Source organism: Cloeon dipterum, chromosome X (genome assembly GCF_949628265.1).
Source record: "Cloeon dipterum chromosome X, ieCloDipt1.1, whole genome shotgun sequence".
In the NCBI taxonomy this organism is placed as follows: domain Eukaryota; kingdom Metazoa; phylum Arthropoda; class Insecta; order Ephemeroptera; family Baetidae; genus Cloeon; species Cloeon dipterum.
Genome location: NC_088790.1, coordinates 2,037,695 through 2,060,108, shown reverse-complemented (window position 1 = coordinate 2,060,108; position 22,414 = coordinate 2,037,695). Strand labels below are relative to the sequence as shown.

The window sequence follows — 22,414 nt, the reverse complement described above, 5'->3', positions numbered from 1 at the left end:
TTAATAGTTTATCTCATGGTCAGGGCACTTGGTGATTTTTAATCCATCAATTTAGACGTTATTAAAAGCCAAAGATCTTGAAATAAATTTTAAAAAGGGATTTAGGAAAGCAAAATCGCATGTTTTGTATAAAAAAGGTTTATTCGTGTATAAAAAACAATAGAGTAAAGAAAGAAAAACGTGGTTGTGTAGAGAGAGGAGTATTTGTATCATCTTAAAATGCAGATTAAACTAACAAAACCCTATTTCCAGATTGGTCTGACTAGCCTTCAGCTTCCGGTGTCTAATGCTAGGTTAGAACAAAAAAAAATGAAATCACTGCTGCTTGCACCCCTGGTCCTTTTTCTTCTTCTTCTCGAGCGATGAGGTCCTCCGCTGGCCCTGAATGGGCATGTACGGCGGCGCCTCCTCCTCCTCCTCCTCGTCGTCCACGAAGACTTCATGGTCCAGGTCGGTGGTGATCACGTCCGGCTCTGGACTGACTCCCAGCGGCGGCCGCGACGCCATCTTGTACGTCGGGTCGATGGCCACCGCGATATTTTGGGCCACCGTCTGCGGGGGGTCAGGGTAGCGCGGCTTTCCCGTCCCCCTCGGCACGCCTGCCGCCCCCACCACCCCCGCCTCAGCTGCCTCCTCCTCATCCTTCTGCTGCCGCCTCAGTCTTGCTCTCTCTTTAGCTCGGCGCAGCTTCGCCCTCTCCTAAAACGCGAAATTAAAAAAAAAATTGAAGGGTCTGCGGAAATGTGTTTATTTTCAATCAAGGTTAAGGAACTTTTTAAAAAAGAAATTCTGCAGTCGAAAATTTTAAATAAAACAAAACATTACACGTCCACAATTTCAAAAAATTTAATTATTTTTTTATTTTAAATCCTTGCGACTTAAACCCCATTTTTACTACCGAAAATTTTTCAAACAAAAAATTTAACAAAATTTCCCATTTAAATCCACCCCTCTGATAGCTAATTTTATTTAAATCCCTTGATTTGATCTAATTAATCCATTTTATCATAACCCACAACCTGGTTTAATACAATCAATTCAACCACTTTTTCCTTTCACTTGAGTACAACCCTCTAAAATTAACCTCATATGCATTTTTGGTTCCTGTAAAATCTGGGTCGAGGAGAAATAATTTCGACTTTTTTCTAAATTCGGGCAAAATAAATTTGTGAAAATTCGAAATATGATTTGAATTTGGAAAACCACAAACGGACAGACACTCCCTACTAAGGGGCGTCGATTGGTGCTGGAATCAGCGCCGCCCGGCCCATACAGCCCCGAAAACAAAATTTTGAAATTTCACATGTAAAAAAAAATTACTCGGCTAGGGGTCGTAGAGGAAAAAATAAAAGTTAATCAGACTCGCCGTGAAATTTAGTCTGTATAGTCAGATCGCAGCCACCGTACACCCCCGCCGACGCCCCCAAAATCTGCATTTTACTTCGTTTCGCATTGAAAGGCGTCGATTGTTTGAGTTTAGCGGCGTAATCCGCGGTTTTGGCGAGTGGCCCCTGCTTTAGGGTTTATTTAAGGAGTGGTTATAAGGGGTTGAAGCAGTAAATAGTTTAGTAAAATTAGTCAAAATGTTTTTTTTCATGAAAATCGGCTAAAATCCTGATGAAAATAAATAAATATAAGAATTCTTTCAAAGGGATAGTTTTTAGGGTGAATAAGGGCTCAAGGATGGGGATGGTTAAATTATATGGAATGAAATGAATTTTAGGCAAAGATATTAAAATATAAAAATACACTCAATGGCGAGCTCTTAACAAGAGACACGGTACCACAAATGCTTTTTAGCGCTTGTTTAGGGGATGATGCAACAGCTTGATTACCCTTAATGATTTTAACCTCGTGATTTATTTTTAAAAAAATGGAGACAAAAACTGAACCAAAATAAGAAAATAAACAAGAAATTCTATCACAGGGGGTGGCCTTTCGATATCAAAGTTCGAAAATGCACAAAACTTGTCCCTTTTAGATGTAAATGTGTAACGCGTCGAGAATTATAAAAATATTTTCTTTAAATAAAAACTCAATTAAAAGGGGAGGAATGTGCACAAATTAATCCAATAAGATTTTTGCACGATTTTAAGCAAAGAAACAGCTGGGAAACAAGCCTGGGTCCTCTCCCCTGGTCTTTGTATGTTTAAACCCCCACTGAACAACACTTGCCTTGTCGTGCAGCATTTTGGCAAATTCGTGGTCCTGAGCTTCGACGGCCAACTGCCTGTCTTTGTCGATGTGCGAGTCGCCCCTGCGCTTCATTTCCTGCTCTTGCAGCAACCGCGCCAATTCCTAAAAACCAAAGCAAAGCCAGTCAACCCCTTTGTAAAAAAGGCACAATAATTTCTCAGACAATCAAAATTCAATTTCAGCTGCGGTCGGCTGCGTGCTTAGCGAGTGTTTCTCTAGTCATGAGCTCAAAAAACACGCACTAAATCAACACCCACTGAGAACAGAGCCGGAGGAACATTTTTTTCTTCTGAATTTTCATTATTAAACGCGGTGACCGGCGGTGACCCACCTCGTCCTGCTCCTGTTGGAAGAGCCGCGCCTCTTCTTCGCTCATGTCCGCGTTCGGCTGCAGACAAAAGTCTGTGAGGTCGTCCAGGTCTGCCGGCTGCGGCAGGGGCGCCGCTCGCCGCGACATTTGCAGACCGGACGGCCCAGGTACATCAGAAGACACACTCATTTGGCTGCAAACAAAGCATTATCTGGGTCAATAAGCAGAAACAGAAACGCTTTTCATCCTACCTCATTCTTTGGTCCAGCGAACGCGGCCGCTTTTGTTCCTGCGCCTGATGCGATTGCATCTGAAAATTTTCGACAGAAATAAACTAATTAATTTTTCTTCACTACCAAAATTCATAGCAATTTTCAAAAATTTCAACAACTAAATCAAAGTCCAAAAGACTCAAATATAAGCGATGGTGGTGGCAATACCGTCAGGTCGCGTGACCTGAGGAAGGTCGGGGGTCGGGGACAGGCAAGGGTGAAAATTGGTCGCCAAATGTGCTTAAAGTTAGTGAAAAAACGCATTAAAACCGGTCTATGAGCGGATCTCAGGTCGGGGGACCCTGAAAAAGGTCGTAAGGGTATTCTAAGTAAAGGTACCACCCAACAACCTGTCCAATGAGGGGTCGTGGTCGACGATCCGACGAGCGGCGGAATTTTAAGAAAAATGAAACCTTTTTCATCCCTGTGGCCAAAAATCCGTATAAAATGAATTTTAATTTTTCTATGCAGGCAAAAGATCTGAAAATCGGTTTCTAGACCAACGGCAATCTTTAAGCGTGCGATGCAGTCGGTAAAACTAAGTTTTCACCGTTAAGAAAAACATTTTTTATTTTCGATGAAGTCGGTGCAAAAATCACGTTTTAAGATTAAAAATTCGAATTTTTATCGGATCGGCTTGTATTTGGTCTTAAAATAATTCCAGATAAATTTAGCGTTGGCTGAGGAGCCTTTATTCAAATTATTGTCCTCGACCGGAGTTAGATCGACGGAAATCATTGAAAATTTCAACTTTACGAAAATTGGGCCAAGAGAAATTCTTTAAAATCCGAAAAACGGTCTGCTTTAGGAAAACAAGGGCGAACGCGTGTCATTAAGGGGCTTCGATTGGTGAAAAATTGGCGTCGTCCGGCCCATAGGGCCCCTCCTGGGCCCCAAAAACCACAGTTGGCAGGTGTCACAAATTGTATTTTTTTCCTTTAAAAAATAATAGCTTAGCTTCTAAGCGTCGTAAAGTAAAAAAAAACTTATTTCAGACTCGTCATAAAATTCTGCGTGTTTTATGTCCATTTGCCGCCCCCAATATTTGGTTAAATTTTGTATCCCTGTTTCGCAGTTTTTGTACCTGCAGCTGGGAGGCGATTTTCCTGTCGTAGCTCTCGGCCCTGAGTCTCTTTTCCTGCTCCTCGCGTTCCAGCTGCTCAGCAAGCTTCCTCGCGATCTCGGCATCTTGCTCCTCTCTGCCGCGCCAAACGCCATCCAGCAATTAGTAATTAGTTGGCTCAGAGAGCAATGCAAAATGCACTCACTGGTCTCGCAGCATCTGCTCGTACATGGCCTTGATGTAGGCGGCCTCCTCCTCCTCCCTCTGCTGCTCCGTCCTGGCGTGCGGAATGTCCTCCCGCACAGTCGCGTTCCGTGTTTTGTTTCCAGAGTAGTGTTGCTTTACTGAAAATTACAAAAACAATTTGTAACAACCACTGAAATTGATTTCCGATAGATAAGGTCATTAGTTTTTCCGATCGAAAATTTATGTAACGTGCGAGCAAAACGCACGTTGAACAACCGCGCGCCTATTTGTCCTTACTGCGCATGCGTCACCCCTGTGAGACGTCAGAAAAGAGGGGGTGACGCTTGCGCAGTAGTGACCAAAAGGTTCAAACGTTTCGCGCGCCGAAGCAACGTGCATAAAATGTTTTTCCTGGGTTTTTAATGCCAAGAAATATTTATTTTTAATTTTTTAGAACGATTTGGGATTTTTCACTAATTTTTTGGTCAATCTACTGACCAAAATATCTCGTTATATATTTTAATAAGCAAATTCGATTTTTTATTTCATTAGAAATCAATTTTTTGAGGCAGAACAAACAAATTTAAAAACAGATTAAACTAATATATTTAAACTCACTTTCTTGGTTTTGCAGCTGATAAGCGAGGGCGCCGTCTTCGTGGACAAGCCACTCTCGGCACACTGGAACAAAAAAGGGACTAATTATGAAATTATTCAGTGTTGCCTGCGCATGAAAGTGTGTGAATTATTTTATAGATGCGAAGCCAAGTGCCAAGGTCGGATGAATTTCATCTGACACGCCTCAGCGAACGCAAATTTGTCGGGCAGTTTAGCACATAAATTAAATTTCAAAACAAGGGAAATGATTTTGGAGTCGGTAATTGCACGGGTCAGCAGTGCTAACACTTTCTACAAACAACGAACAGCTAATTGTGTTTGGACGGTTGGTGTTAATTGCTGCTTTTAAACTTAACAAAAAAGTCGCCTTTTTTGCTTAATGTAAAACCTTTTTCAAGATAAAAAAATTCAATTTTTTGGCTTTATAGATATTTAACAATTTCGAATATTAATGTTGACCGTGCTGAAAGTCAAATAAAATGAATTAAATTGAATTTAAAATATGTAAAAAATTAAACAAATTATTTTTGTCGCGCCCTACTTGCAAAAACAATCGGAATTAAAACCGATTAAAACTAAAATGATTTTGAAAATTATTTTCTGTTGCTCAAATAGCACTTTTAGAAGCAAATTTGAAATCCGCAGCGCTGAAAACCTAAAAAATTAACCAAACTCAAGGGACCCTCAGGGTCACGTCAGAGTCGGGCCCTAAAGTTTGGTCTATACCATTCCTGGCATACTTCAAAAAGGCACAAAAACTGATAGTAAAATAGCACGAAAGAGGTAAATTAAAATTCAACTCTACCAGGGTCCAACCCTGACACGACAAAAATTTCATGCCAGACGTGAAATAAGGTATTTTATTTTAATATCGCCAGTATACCCCACTTCAGTGGCTCTGAAAAAAGAATCTACTAACAACGGAAAGGCAGTTATAGTTTTTTGACGCGGTTGGCAGTTGAAGTGTATTAAAAAGTGATGTTTTTTTGCTTTACGAGCCCGCATGGATTTCTTTAATTTTCTCTTGGAATTAGTCAGCAGCTGAGAGCTGAGAGCTGGGACGAGAGTGCGCGATGCAAAGAAAGTTTCCTCTAGAGACTATAGCGGCGAATGTCTCATCTGCTCCACTTTTGGCTCGCTCAACAAGTGGCTCATCCAAAGCAAAATACATTACGCGGTGACGTCACGATTTAATTACCAACCGGGTCACGGGTCACGCATCCAAAACAAACGACAAAGAAGGCACAAATAAGGCTTCTCATCCGAGGGAGAAAACATTTTTTCCAACTGCGGAAAAGGCTCTACGCTCGCGAATGGGTCGCAATTTAAAATTATTCTCGGAATTGCGTGGGACAAACGCCAAAATGACTCACCCTCGCTGACCTTTCCCCGTCTCGGCATCGTCTCCGTCTCGCCCTTATTCTTGGACATGTTCCTCAGGTCGTGCACCCGACCTGGCAGGTCCTGAGTGCGCGTCCCGAAGACCTGCTCCCGATCCATCCGTCCGTCCGTCCAACAACTCAGCCAGCCAGCGACGATCTCGACGCGCTGTTGCCACGCCTCCGGCTCTAGCCGCAGACTCAACATCCAACACCACCGACCACTGACCTCTGGTGGCGACTTCAACGACCGACCTCACCCAATTATTTTATATTAAACCGCGCAGCTCAACTAATTTCTCGCGAGTAAATTACTAACGAATTTTATTTAGCTTTTCATAATTAAAAAGAGTAATCCTATACTCGCAAAAACAATCGGAATTCGAAATAAAATGCTTCTGAAAGTAATGCTTATTAGAATTTTAGTCTTTCCGATGCTCTAAAAGCATTTTTGATAGCAAATTTGGAATCCGCATAGCGGAAAATCTATTAAAAGACACCAAAGTCGATAATTTGAGTTAAGACCCTCAGGGTCATGTCAGGTTCGGACCCTGAAGGTTGGATTAAAACTTCCCTGATATATACTGCAAAAGAGCATCAAAGCTGATGGAGCACATTCGAGGTCAAATAAATTTCTCCTCTCACAGGGTACGACCCTGACGCCACCCTCAGGGCAAAGACACAAATTATCGAGTTTGGTGTCATTTCCAAGGTTTTCGACCCTCAGGAGTTCAAAATTGGTGACAGATTTGAAATATTGAGCATCCTAGGTTAGTTACATTACCTTAAAAATTGAAAATTGATATTTAACTCTCTATTTGCCCTGAAAGTGAAAAATGACGTTTGCACACCCATAAGATAAGAGTTTTTCGTCGATTATTCGATTAAGATCGTTTATTTTTTCATCAAAATACATTTTTTCTCTAATCGGCCTATCGCTGCTTTTAACGAAGAAAAAGTTGTTTTTTTGCTAAAAATTTGTCCAAGCTTGTTGTCTAGCTTGGGGTTAGTGCTCTCTGCAACAGAAAGAGCCATAATGATTAGCAAAATTGAAGAACAATGTACAAGAAAAAATAAAAAGAGACGATTTTTCGTTTAAAAAAATATTACAATAAAAAAGAGAATTTCCTTTTTTTTAAAAAAAAATGAAAAACAAATTTGATGGCCAAAAAAATTACTTTTGTACCGTAAAAAAAGCTCTGATTTTGACGTCCGAGTCGTTGGGCAGGGGCAAGGACTGCGGGCTGGGCGGCTTGGGCGTCGGCGTGCCGGATTTGCGTCCGTCTTTCTGCACGGTGGCAAAGGCGGAGCGCATCGACTCTCGCTGCGTCCACGCATTGGCGCTCGGCGACGGCGCTGCCGGCTTGGCGAGCAGCTTGCGCCGCCCGTGGCTCAGGTTGATCACGTCCGGTTTGCTCAGGCAGAAGCAGCGTCTCTGCTCGCACCCCCACGACGCCTGTCCCTGAGCGAATTCCTTGTCGAACAGAACCTGAACCTTCGGCTTGCTCCCCTCTTCCATGTCGATACCTGAAATAATTCAAATAAAAGACGCTGATGGACAGTTTTTCGTCCAGCCTTACCTATGACAGTTCCCATGAGGCCCAGAGGCACCGAAAAGTCCTCTCGAACGCAGACCACTCTGTCCAGCAAGAGGAATTCCACTGTGGGGTCCACTATGACTGGCCCAAAGTCCATCACAGGCTGCAATTTAACATTTTTCCTTCGTCAAATAACAATAATATAATAAGAAAAATCCAGCCTGGTTTTATTTAAGGTTTTCAAAATTTTCCTCTTCAAACATTAAAAAAATTACATTTTTCGATTTCTTGGGTTCTTTGCACCTCCAAATCTCGGGTTCTTATCAGAATTGCAAAAATTACCCACCGTTAGACTCGTCTAGATCACCACTAACCAGCCAAAATGTTTAGGGGTGCACACCCCCATCCCCTTTCAACACGATTGCTACAATTTTGTTAAAAAATTGTATGCTTCCTCTGGGATTAAAAATATTTTTACTCCCATCTACTACCCAGTCTCTTCTTTCTAAATATTCAAAAATAAACTAAAAATTAACTGAATAAAATTTTTTATTTTTTCCAGGGGGTTGAAGGAGAGCAACTTTGTGGTGGAAGCACCCCTAAACTCTTCAGCAGGTCGATATGAGTCCAGCGGTGGGTAGTTTTCGCAATTCTGGTAGTTAGAACCCAAGATTTGGAGTTTCAAAAATATTAATTTAAAAAATTCATATTTTTTCGAATTTTGAAATATAATTTCTTGAAAACAAAAAATCGATCGCTATTAAACTTTGTGCAAAGTCCAAACTTGTCTTGGGACCACTTTTAAATGCATTTTCTAAATTTCAAAAGCCTTTTAAAATAATTTTTAGTTTTTTAATTATTTGATCCTTCCTTTTTAGCTTATTTTTAAAGTTTGGATTTATGTCTATTGAAATGTAATTATTAATCCATTATGCCCTCTATGAACCGAACGGAAAAAAGATTATACACCACAAACTTCAATAATAAAAGGAAAAATTAATAAATAAAAAATAATAATCAAATTCGTAAAAATACATTAAGAGGTATCACCAAAAAGACCAAAACATTTTCCCATATTGCTAGACTTTTTTTGCTCCGAAAAATGACCTAAATTGGTAAAAATTTCCAGCTGGTGTTCGTTATACCTTAAACAAAAACTGAGGATCAAGCTCAAGCTTGCGTGTGCATGCGTCGACCTTGTGTGCACTCCACTGACTGATCATTTTCTCGAGCGCCAGCACGTCAAGCGGATCAAGCGCGAGGGAGTCGCACTTCCTCGCGTCCATCCTGCTGCCGGCCTGCTCTGAGAGCCACTTTTTCAGCTCCTCCAGCCGCTCGTCGCTGCAAAAGAGCCGCTTTTAGCAGACTTTACTTTTTAAAATAAATGAATAAAACTACCAGTTGAGGGTGAAGATGTCTGTGGACTTGATGTACTCGTTTCTGTTCTGCGGCCTGTCCCTGCTGCACTGCAAGAAGCTGAACACCTCGGGGAAGCGGCGAATGTACTCGCGCAGCAGGTCGACCGCCTTCTGCGAGTAGCTCCACTCGTTGTTGTCCCTCTTGGCGTAACCCGGAACCGCCTTGTTCTGCATGTGCATTTTCAGACCCAGTCCGATGTTTATTCGGTTGCGAGGCTCCTTCGGGTTCGCCATCAGCAGCACGCCGGTCACTTTGGACACCGTGGCGGCGGGCAGGCCCACGAACCGGCACACTTTGATGCCTAGAAATGAAGGGTTCCAGTAAATTGAGGCAGAGGATATTTTCAAATATGTCCGCCACTAAAAATTGAGCCATAAATAAATACACATGTTACAATTATTATTATTTAAAAATGCTTTTACAGCTTTTACGGTTTTATTATTTTAATGATATTTGTAGCATGGTATGAATTTTTAATTTGGGTGCAAAAATAAAAAAATACGTTATTTTTGCGACTTCTAGACCCGATAGCTGCCGCCCTTCAAATCTGCACTTATATAAAATGTTCAAAACGCGTCGATTGATTGATTTTGAAGCCAAAATGCGATACTTTGCCGATTTTTGGCTCAGAGGAAAACTCCCTGTCTCTTTATTTTTTATCTCAGCTGAAGAGAGATTTTTGCTACTATCAAACCGTCTAATATACACAGTATTTTAATTATCAACGCAATTCCAACTTACATGGCAGATAGGCCATACTGTTAGCCTCCATCGTGCTCAGCATTTTATCGAGAGGCGGGTCTTGAGGAATTTGCACTTCCACGTTTACTCTGTTTGGTTTATTTGGCGGCAAAACCTGTTGAGAAAATAAAGGTTTCATTTCATTTTGGTCACCTTTGTAACAGGAAAACAATCAGCTACCTTGGCTGGGTAGCCGTAGTTCTGGGCGTGAGTGAGGAAGCAAAGAGAGTCCACCTTGAAAACATCGTGTACGGAATCGAACTGAGAAATTTGTGGAGCTAAAGCTTTGAGAGTTGGAACCACAGTTTGCGCGGCGAAACTCTCCTCCACTGCGGCCCACTGCGAATAAATTTAATAAGTCAATTTGCTGTCGCAGAGAGTGACAAAAACTCGCCTTTTTCTCGACGGTCACCTTTCCGTGAACCGAGTAGGAAAACGTCCTGCCCTCCAGAATGCGCACTTTCAACACCACGTTTATTTCTCCAACAACTATCCCTAGCCTTCCATAGTACCTGAAAATATATTGTATATTTTTTTAATTTCTTCCAATTTAACAAATTTAAACAATTTTCCCTAGTTTTCAGTTTAGTTAGTTTTAATTTTTATCTAATTTTTTTTTAATTTTTAGGTTAGTCTGTTCTTTACAGAAAAAAAGAGGCAAGTGATTATAAAGCAAATGTAACCTTTCTAAAATATCCTTTGATGCCCTGACAAACTGGGTCTCTTCAGTGCTGGCCTCGATGATTTCCCTGTTTCCGTTCGCTTTGCTCAGGGTCAGCGTTTGCGCCCTGTCGACGACAGCCTCGACGATTGCCTCTTGCAAGTGCGGATAGTGCACCCACACAGAGGTGCCGAGCAGGTGCTGGAAGTCGGCGGAGCTCTTGAGCGCAATCGGCTTCAACCTGAGCACCATGGTCGGCCGGTCCTTCTGCGCCGGCGAGTCGAAAACCTTCACCCCGATCGACTCAAGCCGCGTCGTGAACTCAATGTGGCGGAACGTGGGAAAGCCTGGCACAAACAAGCTGCGGTCGATCCGCGGACACGGGCCCTTCACCAACAAATGGGGCGCAACGTTCAGATCGGGCACCGGCTGGGCTATAGCGTGATTCCGGGCCACTTTGGGGAAATACTCGGTCGCTTTCACGGGCCCGATCGAGTGACGAGAGTAAGTGTACTCGATGGCAATGCTGAAAAGGAAAATAATTAACTTTACGAAAAATTTATCAGAATAAATTTTTAACTCTCGTTTGGTGAGTTAAATACTAAAATTTGACACCATATTTGTATTGCACCGGGTGGAAAACCTATAAAAAGACACCAAACTGGATAATTCGCGTTTTTAACCTTAAGGGTCAAGTCAGGGTTGGACCCTGAAAGTTAAATTCTGCCTAATTTGGTCCAATCTAGCAACCTTAAGAGTGATTAAGAAAACCGGATCATGATACGTTAAAATGGTAAATTTCTACCTTCAGGGTCCAACCCTGAAGTGTCACGAATTGTCGAGTTTGGTATCTATCTATATAATTTATACGCCAAAGAGTTGAAATTTGAAGTCAAAAATGCAATCCGAGATTCTTTAAGACAACTTTGTAGAACTAAAATGAAAAAAAAAATTTAACAAGAACAACATGCCTGTGTCGATTCCTTGCCACTTCCTCAGGGGTGAGGTGGTGTTCGACGGTGGCCATGGCGTCCAAGAGCAACTTTTCGTCAATGAAGGGGATAAGCACGACGGCCTCCCAGTCCTGCTTTTTGCCGTTGAGGTCGGTGTCAAAGTCCTCAGGGTAAAAATGCTTGAGCGGCGAGGTCTGCATCAGCATGAGCGGGTGGTAGGCGCGAGGGAGCAGCACCCTGCTGGCGGCCGGCAGCACGCCAAGCAGCTGCTGGAACGGCAGGAAGGGGGTGCCCTTGCTGAAGTGGTACCCTTTGCTCGGCCTGATGGCGAACGCCGCCACGTCCGACGCGTACGGCGCGTAGTGGTGCGGGTAGTACCACGCCCATGAGGCCACCCCATCGTAATAGTAGTGCGCCACCCACTGCACGCCGCGCAAATACTCTTCGGCCAGGTCTTGCAGCTTCTCCCTGCGACGCGATCATTTTCATATTAAAAAATCGATTGAATTGAAAGTTTCTTGATATTTACTCTGTAACTTTTGCATAATTCAATTTTTCCGTGTAGTAGTGCCGTTTGTGTTGGTAAAATTCCAAGTGTAGGGTGTCCTTGGACAGCTCCCTTGTGGGGTGTTTGCTGAAGACCTGGCACGCCTCATCCTCCTCCTCCACTTCGTCCAACTGCATCGACCATTGTTATTTTCCATGCGAATCGCGTTAAAGGGAAACTTGCAAAGTCTGTGCTGGCCAGCAGGCTGGCCAGGTCGTCAGTCTTCTTCTTGCTATATTTTTCCTCAGGCATTTCCACGTCAGGGTTCATGTTTGCGAATTCTTCAAAGTCGTATTGGCCGAGCTCGTCCATGAACGCGATGAATCTGTCCATGTTTATTGTTCCCGCCTCGTTTATGTAGCCTAGAAAGAAATTCAACGATTCAACGGATGCTCTGATATCGATTATGATTTCAAATTTCGATTTCTCAGGGTCAAAAACTAAGAAATGACTCCAAAATCGATAATTCGTGTTTAGACCTTCAGGGTAACATCAGGGTCAGACCCTGACGATTGCAATTGACATCTGATAAAATTTTAAATCCAGAAATGCTAGAGTAAATAGTAACAAATATGTTTGAGTCTAACAACTGAGGTTCTAAGCTAGTCCTTTGGATTCATATTTAAAACTTACAGGGACATCTAATACAATAACTTTACTCATGTTTTTTAAATCAGGGTAACGTCAAGGTCGAACCCTGAAGGTCAGACTCTCCCTTTCGCGGTCCAATTTTTAAATCATACTTTGGAAAGCAAACTTGAATCATTAGGGTCAACTCCAACCTTCAGGGTCCAACCCTGACGTGACCCTAAGGGTAAAACGCTAATTTTCGAGTTTGATGTCGTTTCATATGATTTCAAACCTGAGGAGTTCAAATTTGGAGCCAGAATTTAAATATTGAATATTCCCGATGAGTTTCACGAACAATTTCTCCCAAAATTGCGACTACTAAGATTCTAAATGGTCTGGAGCGTTTACACACCGTCTAGCGTCGGCAAAACCTTCATGTAGAGCCGGTACATGAGCGGCAGGGCGCCGGCAGCGATGTGCAAGCTCGGCAGGTGCGGCAGGAAATCGTTGCCGACCAGGTAGCAAATGATGATCCAGTCATCTATAATGCGCTCCAGGTCGTAGCCGAAACTCAGCGAGTGTTTCAGCATGGAAAATTCCAAATCCAAATATTCGCGGAAGAGTGACAAGTGCAGCAGGAAAAATCGAATTTCGGCTGGGGAAGCTATCGTTTTTTGGGCTTGCGACGAGAATTTCACCTGCGAACACGAGACTGTAGGCTGGAAAATACAAATTGCGGCTCACCTCTTCACGGAGCAGCGAAAAATTTGGCTCGTGAGTGCACAGGCCGAGCATCATCAAATCCGCGTCAAGACCGTACAGGCAATGCCTCGTTGTTGGATTGTACTCAGGTTGCACTTTCAAGTACCTGAAAACTGAAATTAATCCGAGGAATTCTTATTTAAAAATAAATAACTAATTACCGAATGTAATCCATGATTTTGTGCTCGCCTTCGCCTGGCACCTCATGACCAGAGAGGACAATTCGAGGTCTTTGCCAAATTGGGTCAGTGCTCATTTTAAGCTGCACAAAATACTCGAGCTGGGCTTGCAACCGCACCATAAATTCGGTGCCAGGCGTGATGCAATTCGAGTCAAAGCGGTCGCCGCTGCCCTCGATCTAGAACACTAAACCATTAGCTGGATGGCTCTTTCAGCGAATAAAAGGTGCAGTGCCTTTTCATTGTTCTTCTTCTCCCTCTCGGCCTGAGAAGCAGCATCCTTGGCCGCCCTGAAGCGACGGGCGCGCTGCTGGTTCATCTTAGCCCTCGGCGCAACGCCGTCGACGGCGAAAAAGATGAGTTGACGAGGACGCACCATTCCGATCAGACGCTCAATGTACGCGAAAATCCCTTTGAATATCTCGGTCTGCGTGATGCGGTGGTTGTGGTTGTCGTTCGGGTGCGAGCAGTTGTGAATTATGCCGTTCATGTCGAGGTAAATGTTGTCAAACTCGGGAACCTACAAGAGATTCAGCTTTTTTGTCCAATTTATAATAGTATTTAATTTACCTGATGCTCGTGGATCAGTTCGTTGAGGCAGGGATACCTCTCGCTGATCCACCTGAAGAATTTCGGGATGCCCATCTTGATCTGAATCAGAGTTGATTATTGTTTACAGTTTCAGCTGGTATCATTCGCTTCAAAATTCACCTTTCAAGTAGAGTAAAATATGTAAACCGAACGAAACTATTTGTTAAAAATCTGAACGAAATTTAATATCATATAATTAAGAAAATAAAAGTTTAAGTGTGAGCTAAATAGGACATGATTGCTGCTCAAGCAAGTTTGTAAACACAGACAGTGGTCTAACATGGGCTGGGCTGCCAACTGATTATCTGTTCAACTGTTGCCAACATGACATATTTATACACAAGACGAATTCATGTCAGATCAGATGGTCCGCCATGTTGGATGCTAGCCATAACCCCTCAAAAAATTGCTAATCTCTAGTAAAGCTGATTAAATGACGTCATAAAGAGGCGTGTGAAAACATGGCGTACTCGCCAGTCCTAGTGAACCAGTTCGCGATTTTAATTCGTTGGATTCGTTGTTTTTTTATTCACCACGTAGGTAAGCCGCTTACAGATGGCGCCACAGTATATTTTGGATTTTAATGCACTTACGCTTTGATTTCAGACTCAATCCTACCATTGTGCATTTTTCTCTGAATATAATTTCATTTGACGTGCTGAAAACCAATATCGGTTCAGCCAATCGCCTAAGATTCGTGAAAACCGCCTTTAATTAAAATCCTTCTACAGCTAATGGATGGACTGAATTTTGTTTTCAGCATGTCTAAAGAGTAAAATAATTCTGCAAGTATAATGCACAGCAGCAGGATATTGACTCTTAATTAAAATCGAAATTATACAGTGGCGCCATCTATTGGCGGCTTCGAACACCAACGATCACAAAAAGATACCATCAAACGGGGAAAAATAAAAAAAACAATGTGGTGCAGGCGCAAAAAATCGACAAAAATCCATAATTTGATTCTGCCTAAGAATTTTTATTGGCATTTTCAGTGTGTCGGGAGGGACCTCCCTAGAAATGCATTCAAAGCAAAGATGACCTGCAAACACATTCGCAAACATTCACAATATTTTACGATCTTGAGTCAATGGAAACGCATGCACGCGGCTGGAGGGGAGTCAGGGATCACGTCTTGTTGAAGCGATCAGCCCTGAGCTTCTTCCTCTCCTCGAGGCTCAACACCTTGATGGTCGCCGGCTCGACGACGGGGGCTACGCCGATGGCGTCAGCAGGGGCGGCGTCGGAGGGGTCGGAGGCGGTGGAAAATCGCTCCTGGCGCTGGCGTCGCTTCTCCTCGGCGTCGACCACCTCGATCAGCGGCGACACGGAGGTGCCGAAGCGCTCGGCCCGCTTCCTCAGCCGCTCCTTCTGCTCGTCGCTCAGCTCCACCTTGGCTATTTTGGCCGCCGGCTCGGCCACGTCCGTCTTGGGCGCGGCCGCGGCGGGCGTGGGGGCCGCTGGCGCGGCCGGCGTCGTCTCCGTGGGGCCGAAGCGTTTGGCCCGCAGCGCCATCCGCTCCTCGGGCGTCAGGCTGCTCTTAGCGCTGCTGGCGATGGCCCCGGCGTCAGGGCCAGTGATTTCCTGCTTTGGCGCCACCGCTCTCGCCACCACGGCTTCTTCGGGGAACTCCACCTGCCGTTTTAGCACGATTTTCTTGGTCTGTTTCTCCTCCTTGACGGCCGTCGCGTCTTCCTCTTTGACGTCCTCCACCTCGTCAACCACCGCCTCCTCCGCTCCGTTTAAATGCTCGTCTTCATCAACTGCGTAAAAAATTAAAAATGCTTAGTAAAAAATTCGGACAATTCTCGTTGAAATTTAGGCGACGGAATTTTCCTTCCAAGAATTTTTTCTTTGGACTAAAGACTAAAAACGTACCTTGACCGATTTCCTCGGCGTCCAGGGCTTCCTGAAGTCTGGTGAGCAGCTCCTGTTTGTTGCCTACTGTGTTCAGGCCCCTGTCTTTCAGCTCTTTTTTAATTTCCGCAACCTGCGAAACATAAAAACAAAGATTTTTTACTGTGATGCCGGCCGCGCTTGAATCAAACGGCGATTTCGGACAAACCTTCAGTTTAGAAACATCCATGATCGATGAATTTAGTTTAGGCTCGGCTGCCGGGTCGTCGTTTACTTAGAAATTAAGCGAAAACTTGGAAAAGTCAGCAGCAGCCGGGAAAAACTGAATAGTTTCAACGAAAACTACGAAACCACGGGAGACGGTATAAATGTTTCCAGTGATATCAAAACAAACATGGCCGCTTCGTGCGGCGCAATTCAATCAGATTTGGCGGGAAAGCAGCGTGTCACCGAAAGCATGGCTTTTCGTGCAATGCAAGCAAATTTCACAAATTTCAGTTGTTTTCAGTCTTTTAAGTGTTCAACAGCCATTATTTAAAGGGTGTTCTAGCTTTTTAGCTGGCAGTGCCCATGTTTCAGTTGTAACGAGTAGTGGAAGGGACGGATTACTGTCGATTAGGAGGAAATCAAAGCTATAATTATGTATAATATTATACTTTTATGTTTTACCAGCGTGTAAAGTGAAGCTCTTTGTGTCGCGTCCCAGAGAAAATGATCTGCGGCTTCATTTGACGTGGAAGATCTGCTGTACAAAAATCTCCGATTCGGGGCCATGGGTATATGATGTATTTTGCGAGCAGCAAAAACGCTTTAAATTTGATAACAGACGCACGTGTCTGTTCACGAGACACGAGACAAGTATGTGCTGGGACGAGTTCTAATTTCTACGCAGCAGAAAAAAGAACATGCAATTAGCTGCTCATCCAGTTCTGATAAACACGTGAGAAATGCTAATCTCTTTTTTTACTTTTACGTTTTTATCTCATTAAATTTAGATAAAACTATGATTTTTTTATTTTATTTTAATTTAAATTATTGAATGCGGTGATTTTATTAAAACGTGAGTTGACCGTGCGAAATGGGGAAATTTCGTGATTGTGTCGCGATTTTCAAGTGGTGTTTGTCCGATAACAAAGGCTAATTGAAAGTCAACGAGCTGAGGACGAGGTTATCACGCCACTCCAAGATAATAATATGAAAACTTTGAGGTTGTGTATGAGATGGGTTCTTTATAAACAATTAAATGGGACAGGGGGCAGCTGTCAAATTTTATCTTTTTTCAAAATCTTTGGAGGTATAAAAACGTCGACGCACTGGCTGGTATTTTTGTGTACCGCGCTCTTTCCAGACGCTCATTGTCAGTGAAAACACGGAGGTACCATGTTAATAAAAAAAGGTTACAAATTGATTCTATGAAATTTTCGAAACTTAACATAAGAACTTAAGTATTTTTTAGCAGTAAAGTAGGAGCTAGACAATTCGCGCGTCTTGAGTGACGTGCCAGTTGCCTATCGCTCGATTTTTCAGGCGCTAGACTTATTTTTTTCTGCTCCAATTTACGAGAGAAATTGTTCCAAATTATATCTTCTGGGTATCCGTGGGATATCGAATTTCTTGCTGGGGCTAGTTCTTTCATTGTTCGGAGCCAAATTGGAAATTCTCTCGGTCTGAGATTCTTTCCAAAAGATCTCTGGGATTCAAAATAAAATTTCCTTATGATTCAATTCACATTTTTTGGTCAAACTGGTTTGGACCATCTTTTTCTGGTTTTATAGATTACATATTTGGCAGGGAAAATCCCATTCACACTGTGTCACAACGTGATGGAGGCATAGGTGAGATAATAATTATAAAATGTGCAGAATGAACCTCCTTCAAATGAACAAATACTTGAACACAAAGTTTTTATCATTTCCATATTAAAAAAAAAAACATCAGAGATGTACCCGAAAGGTCGGAGAGACGATTTGATTGGCTGCAAAGCGGTCACGATAAGGAGCAGAGAAACGAATAAATGGCAAGCCGAGTCTTCAATTAAATTACTCTCTTCAAAATGGCGTTCTTGGGTGAGTATTGCCGCTGCTGGTGTCTTTTGAGAAAATCTAAAACTCGTTGCGAATAGGTTGCTTGGCAATATTCGCCGTCGTAATCGGCTCTGCCCTCGCTCAGGGTCCTCAGGTGACCCTGCCCGACCTCGGCACCCTGGAGGGCTACACGGGAAACTCATTCATTTCAGACAGAGAGTTTTACCACTTCAGAGGCGTGCCTTTTGCAAAGCCACCTGTTGGTGACCTCAGGTTCAAGGTATTCAATATTTGTCGATTTTTTATAATATTTCGCGTTTTTACCTGTGGGGACTAGCCCTGATATGATCCTGTGAAGTTAAAATATAATTTCAATAAATTCAGTATTAAAAGCTCAAATTTCGTCGGAATTGCAAGAAAACCGATCATTCTGATGCCCTGTTGGCAGATTCAACTTAAAATTTAAAATCTGCAGGTTCGAAGACCCATGAAAAGACACCAAACTTGATCATTCGTGTTTCAGCCTTCCGGGTCATGTCAGGGCCAGACCCTGAAATTTTGCCTTAACCTTCTTGACCGAATATGATAAGTTTTTCAAAGTAGTTTGGACCATTTCAAGTATATTAAAACTTTCAGGGTTCAACCCTGGCGTGACCCTGATGGTCAAAACATGAGTACCATCGAGTTTGGTGTTATTTTGTATGTTTTCGACCATTTAAAGCTCGAAATTTAAATCAAAATAATAATAACAATTAATAAGTTTCACGAATAATTGAACATTTCTCCCACAAATTTAGGCAAAAATATTAAGAACCAATAAAAATTATTATGTCTCAAATGTTAAGTGGATAATCTTGTCTCTAAATTAAATAAATCAACTTCAGGCTCCGCAACCTGTAGAGCCCTGGGACGGAATCCTGAACGCACACTCCAACTTTGGGCACAGGTGTCCTCAGGCTGGTCCGGCCGGTCTTGTCACGACCTGGCAAGGGACTCTGGAAGAATCGCTGGAAGCGGAGAGCAGAGCCGACGAGGAGGCGGAAGACTGCCTTTTCCTGCAGATCTACTCCCCAAACGTACGGTGCACTCAGGGTTGTTTTATTTGCTTTCGGTGCTGAATTACCTGATGAAATCAGATCGACCCTGCTGCCAACCTGCCGGTCGTGGTGTTCATCCACGGCGGCGCCTTCATGACTGGCTCTTCTCGCCTCTTCGGCGGCAACAAATTTATGGACCACGACGTCGTCCTCGTCGTGCCCCACTACAGGCTTGGCCCCCTCGGTAAAACATTTAATTCAATAAAATATATGTTACAGGAATTAAAAAACAAATTAAACATTTAGGATTCCTTTCGCTGCACACTGACGAAATCCCCGGCAACGCTGGCATGCTTGACCAGGTGGAGGCGCTCAGGTGGGTGCAGAAGTACATTTCCTATTTCGGAGGCAACCCGAACCAGGTGACCCTGATGGGTGAGAGTGCCGGCGCGGTCAGCACTTCGCTTCTCAATCTCAGCCCCCTCTCAACAGGTTAAACATCTATTTTTACTATTTTATATTATCTATTCTGATAATAGAAATTCGCTCGAAAAGGAACCAGAATATGTTTTGTTGACATTTTTCGAGGACGCACAGTCAACAATTATCTTAATCTGATAAAGGAAAACACGAATGTTTGACACAGTTAAAAAATCGGCCTCTTCAAACTCGAGTGTTTTGTCCAATTGAAAACAATAATAATAAATGGTTGCGCTTGTCAGGCCTGTTCCAACAGTACATAACGCAAAGCGGCACCGCTCTGGCCAACTGGGCGGTGGACACGGACCCGATCAACGCCGCCATCGAGATCGGAAGACGCGCAAACTGCACCGACTCGGAAATCAACGCCCTCACCGCCTGCTTGAAGACCGCCTCCGTTTCCGACCTCGTCCTTGCCTACATGGGATATTTGGTAATTATAATTCTTTTCAAAAAATACGTGACCTGAGGAAGGTCGGTGACAGGCAAGGATGAAACTATCGCCAAATGTGCTCGAAAGTACTGGAAAAGCATTAAAAACCGGTCTGGGAGCGGATCTCAGGTCGGTTTACCCTGAAAAAAGTAATCAGGATATTCCAGGAAAAAGCCCAATCAAAGACCCGTCTGACGAGGGGACGTGGTAAACGATCCGACAACCGGCCAAATTTAAATATAAATAACACCATTTTTTGATAATTTTGACGTTTTGGAAAAATCATGCGAAAAATATTCGCAAAAATTCGAAAAATTTGTCCGATTTTGGAAAACTGCACATGGGCGGACGCTTCTTACGAAGGGGCATCGATTGATTCTCAAATCAGCACCGTCCGGCCCATGGGGCCCCGCCTAGGCCCCGAAAACAAAAGTTTGAAATGTCACAAATTTCGTTTCTTAATTAGACTTAAATAGGCTCCAAGTGGGTCGCTGAGTAAAATTTCAAAGTTTATGAGACTCGCTATGATATTCTCCGGAAAAATATTCCAAACTCTAATTGCCACGTCGTTATTTACATTTTCTTCTGCTGCGGCATCCAATTTTCTAGCAAAAATATTTTTTTTGCAAATGGGGACATATATTTAGAAATAATGTAACCATACCTCTCCAAAAGACATTAAAGATATAAATATCTTTCTATTTAAAATCATTAACTTGTTTAAAAAATATAAAAATTTAATTTCCAAAAAAAATTTTTGGAAAAAATCGTGTATACGAAAATGAAATTTTTACCTAATCCAATATTTTAGCCTATTTCTTGCCCCCCTCCCCAAAAAAAATACAGATTTTCTCAAAAAAATAATTTGTTTGTTGTCCAGACGAGCGAGGTGAAGCAGGGACGGAATGGCATTGGAGGCAGTGCTCCTGTCATTCAACAAGCCGGCGCCGTGCGCTTTTTGGAGAAATCGCCGCGGGATATTTTCGCTTCTGGCGAATACAGCGCGAAACCGGCCATTTTCGGAGGAAACAAACACGAGGGCACCATGCCGCTGCATTGTAAGCAAAAATTAAATTGAAGATTCGGCAGATAATTTAAGCTGCTAAATTGTTTCAGTCATGTACGGCAATTATCTCAAGCCCAACGACTTGCTTGAAGACGAGCAGTACATGTCCAGGGAGGTCACCCGTCTCTTCTTGAACTTCCTAGGTATTAATTTTTATCTTGTGTTGTCTCATATTTTGTAAACCAGATCCAGAAAAGAAAAAACTTTCGGTTATTTCCTAAAAAATAAGTAAAACTGCAGCATTCAATGATGAAAAATATTTTTGAAAGAAGTTCGTGAAAATTCGAAAAATGGTCCAGTTTTGGAAAACCGCACATGGGCGGACGTTCCTTACCAAGGGGCATTGATTGGTACTTGAATCAGCACCGTCCGGCCCGTAGGGCCACGCCTGGGCCCGAAACCAGAAGTTTGAACTGTCACAAATCACGTTTTTTGGATTAAAAAATTAATATCTCGGCTCCTACGGGGTCGCACAGTAAAAACCAAAGTTTATCAGACTCACCGTAAATTCTACATCGTTTAGTCTCTTTTTCCGCACCCGCGCGCCTCCACCGCCCCAAAAATCTGCGCTATTTTAAAGTGTTTAATTTTTTAACTCACCCACCGGTTTTGAAGGAATATAAAATGATTTTGCAGGCATCCACAACGATCAGGGCGACACCCTGGCCATCGGCGTGGAGGACACGTACCTGGGTCGCGATAAAATGGGCAACTTCACCCTAATCATGCCAGGCCTGATTGACGTATGCGAATTGAAAAATAAGAATCATTTTTCCAAAGCATAATTCGATATAATTTGCGCAGCTGTCGTCCAACATCCACATCAAAGGGCCGACCTTCGGCAACGCCGAGTACAACGCGGCCAAGGGTGCGCCCACCTACCTCTACAGCTTCCACTTTGACGGCTCGAGGAGCATGTTCTCCTACATTGCACCCCTCTCGCCCTTCCCAGGAGGTACAGCAAGCCCTAAATCATCTGTATAAACACGCATTTTAACCGAGCATTTTGGCATATGCAGGAGTTGCGCATGGAAATGAAATGATTCTCCAGTTCTCGATGCCCACCTTCACGACCAACGAACAGGACGACATTGTGTCCAACCAGCTCATCACTCTCTGGGTCAACTTCATTAAATATGGGTATTTTGGAAAAATATCAAAATCGATTTAAATTTATTAATTTTTGTGATTTTACAGAAATCCGACGCCAGCTGAGAACCCGGTGGACGGCATTCCGACGTGGCCGCTGTGGACGATTCGAAAAGGCCCCTACATGGTGATCAACAGCACCTCGTCAGTGATGCAAGACTTCTCAAGGACTGAGTACTTTGTTGCTATCAACGAAGACTTCCCTAATAATTATCAGTGATATTTTTACTATGAGAGAAATAAAGTCTGACTATAAGATTATACGTATATTCGCATTCTTCCTATTTTTCTTAGCCATTTAATTCAAACTATCTTCGTTATTTTCGCTTATTTACAAAAATTACACGGAATATTTAAAATGAATTTAAATGAAAAACTAGCAT

At 42.9% G+C, this 22,414-nt stretch overlaps 4 protein-coding genes across 4 annotated transcripts; 1 reads left to right on the top strand and 3 right to left on the bottom strand.

The window, feature by feature from the left end:
• Positions 1-122: 122 nt before the first annotated feature.
• LOC135945593 (coiled-coil domain-containing protein 50) lies at positions 123-6,247 on the bottom strand. Its single transcript, XM_065493385.1, has 8 exons — positions 6,019-6,247; positions 4,646-4,708; positions 4,047-4,185; positions 3,863-3,977; positions 2,758-2,816; positions 2,528-2,699; positions 2,176-2,298; positions 123-699 (listed from the first exon to the last, which is right to left on the bottom strand). The coding sequence occupies exons 1-8, from the start codon at positions 6,230-6,232 to the stop codon at positions 316-318; spliced, it is 1,269 nt and encodes a 422-aa protein (XP_065349457.1). The 5' UTR covers positions 6,233-6,247; the 3' UTR covers positions 123-315.
• Positions 6,248-6,900: 653 nt separating this feature from the next.
• pcm (pacman) lies at positions 6,901-14,266 on the bottom strand. The gene is made up of 18 exons (XM_065493378.1): positions 14,106-14,266; positions 13,965-14,045; positions 13,630-13,914; positions 13,377-13,573; positions 13,198-13,321; positions 12,866-13,151; positions 12,067-12,245; positions 11,866-12,014; positions 11,355-11,804; positions 10,406-10,909; positions 10,117-10,234; positions 9,903-10,061; positions 9,723-9,837; positions 8,961-9,282; positions 8,708-8,903; positions 7,605-7,725; positions 7,211-7,551; positions 6,901-7,040 (listed from the first exon to the last, which is right to left on the bottom strand). Exons 2-18 carry the CDS (start codon positions 14,037-14,039, stop codon positions 7,020-7,022), a joined length of 3,642 nt encoding a protein of 1,213 aa, XP_065349450.1. The 5' UTR covers positions 14,040-14,045; positions 14,106-14,266; the 3' UTR covers positions 6,901-7,019.
• Positions 14,267-14,911: 645 nt separating this feature from the next.
• LOC135946624 (SAP domain-containing ribonucleoprotein) lies at positions 14,912-16,251 on the bottom strand. The gene is made up of 3 exons (XM_065494917.1): positions 16,051-16,251; positions 15,864-15,975; positions 14,912-15,748 (listed from the first exon to the last, which is right to left on the bottom strand). Exons 1-3 carry the CDS (start codon positions 16,069-16,071, stop codon positions 15,114-15,116), a joined length of 768 nt encoding a protein of 255 aa, XP_065350989.1. The 5' UTR covers positions 16,072-16,251; the 3' UTR covers positions 14,912-15,113.
• A 1,521-nt stretch (positions 16,252-17,772) lies between these two features.
• LOC135946943 (carboxylesterase 1C-like) lies at positions 17,773-22,298 on the top strand. The gene is made up of 12 exons (XM_065495441.1): positions 17,773-17,908; positions 17,965-18,146; positions 18,751-18,942; positions 19,003-19,147; positions 19,210-19,395; positions 19,626-19,816; positions 20,697-20,874; positions 20,933-21,025; positions 21,519-21,625; positions 21,687-21,837; positions 21,902-22,022; positions 22,080-22,298. The coding sequence occupies exons 1-12, from the start codon at positions 17,896-17,898 to the stop codon at positions 22,249-22,251; spliced, it is 1,731 nt and encodes a 576-aa protein (XP_065351513.1). The 5' UTR covers positions 17,773-17,895; the 3' UTR covers positions 22,252-22,298.
• The last annotated feature ends 116 nt before the right edge of the window (positions 22,299-22,414 follow it).

Bases quoted from the DNA above. Each gene is read 5' to 3' on its own strand.
- pcm (XM_065493378.1), bottom strand. From the start codon at position 14,039: ATGGGCATCCCGAAATTCTTCAGGTGGATCAGCGAGAGGTATCCCTGC. The intron at 13,915-13,964 runs GTAAATTAAATA...AATCTCTTGTAG, and splicing joins AACTGATCCACGAGCATCAG to GTTCCCGAGTTTGACAACAT. The intron at 10,235-10,405 runs GTTACATTTGCT...ATATATTTTCAG, and splicing joins TCAAAGGATATTTTAGAAAG to GTACTATGGAAGGCTAGGGA.
- LOC135945593 (XM_065493385.1), bottom strand. From the start codon at position 6,232: ATGTTGAGTCTGCGGCTAGAGCCGGAGGCGTGGCAACAGCGCGTCGAG. The intron at 4,709-6,018 runs GTGAGTCATTTT...TTTTTGTTCCAG, and splicing joins ACGGGGAAAGGTCAGCGAGG to TGTGCCGAGAGTGGCTTGTC. The intron at 2,299-2,527 runs GTGGGTCACCGC...TTTGGTTTTTAG, and splicing joins TCCAACAGGAGCAGGACGAG to GAATTGGCGCGGTTGCTGCA.
- LOC135946624 (XM_065494917.1), bottom strand. From the start codon at position 16,071: ATGGATGTTTCTAAACTGAAG. The intron at 15,976-16,050 runs GTTTGTCCGAAA...TATGTTTCGCAG, and splicing joins TGGATGTTTCTAAACTGAAG to GTTGCGGAAATTAAAAAAGA. The intron at 15,749-15,863 runs GTACGTTTTTAG...TTTTTTACGCAG, and splicing joins CGCCGAGGAAATCGGTCAAG to TTGATGAAGACGAGCATTTA.
- LOC135946943 (XM_065495441.1), top strand. The intron at 18,147-18,750 runs GTATTCAATATT...AATCAACTTCAG, and splicing joins TTGGTGACCTCAGGTTCAAG to GCTCCGCAACCTGTAGAGCC. The intron at 18,943-19,002 runs GTACGGTGCACT...TGATGAAATCAG, and splicing joins TGCAGATCTACTCCCCAAAC to ATCGACCCTGCTGCCAACCT.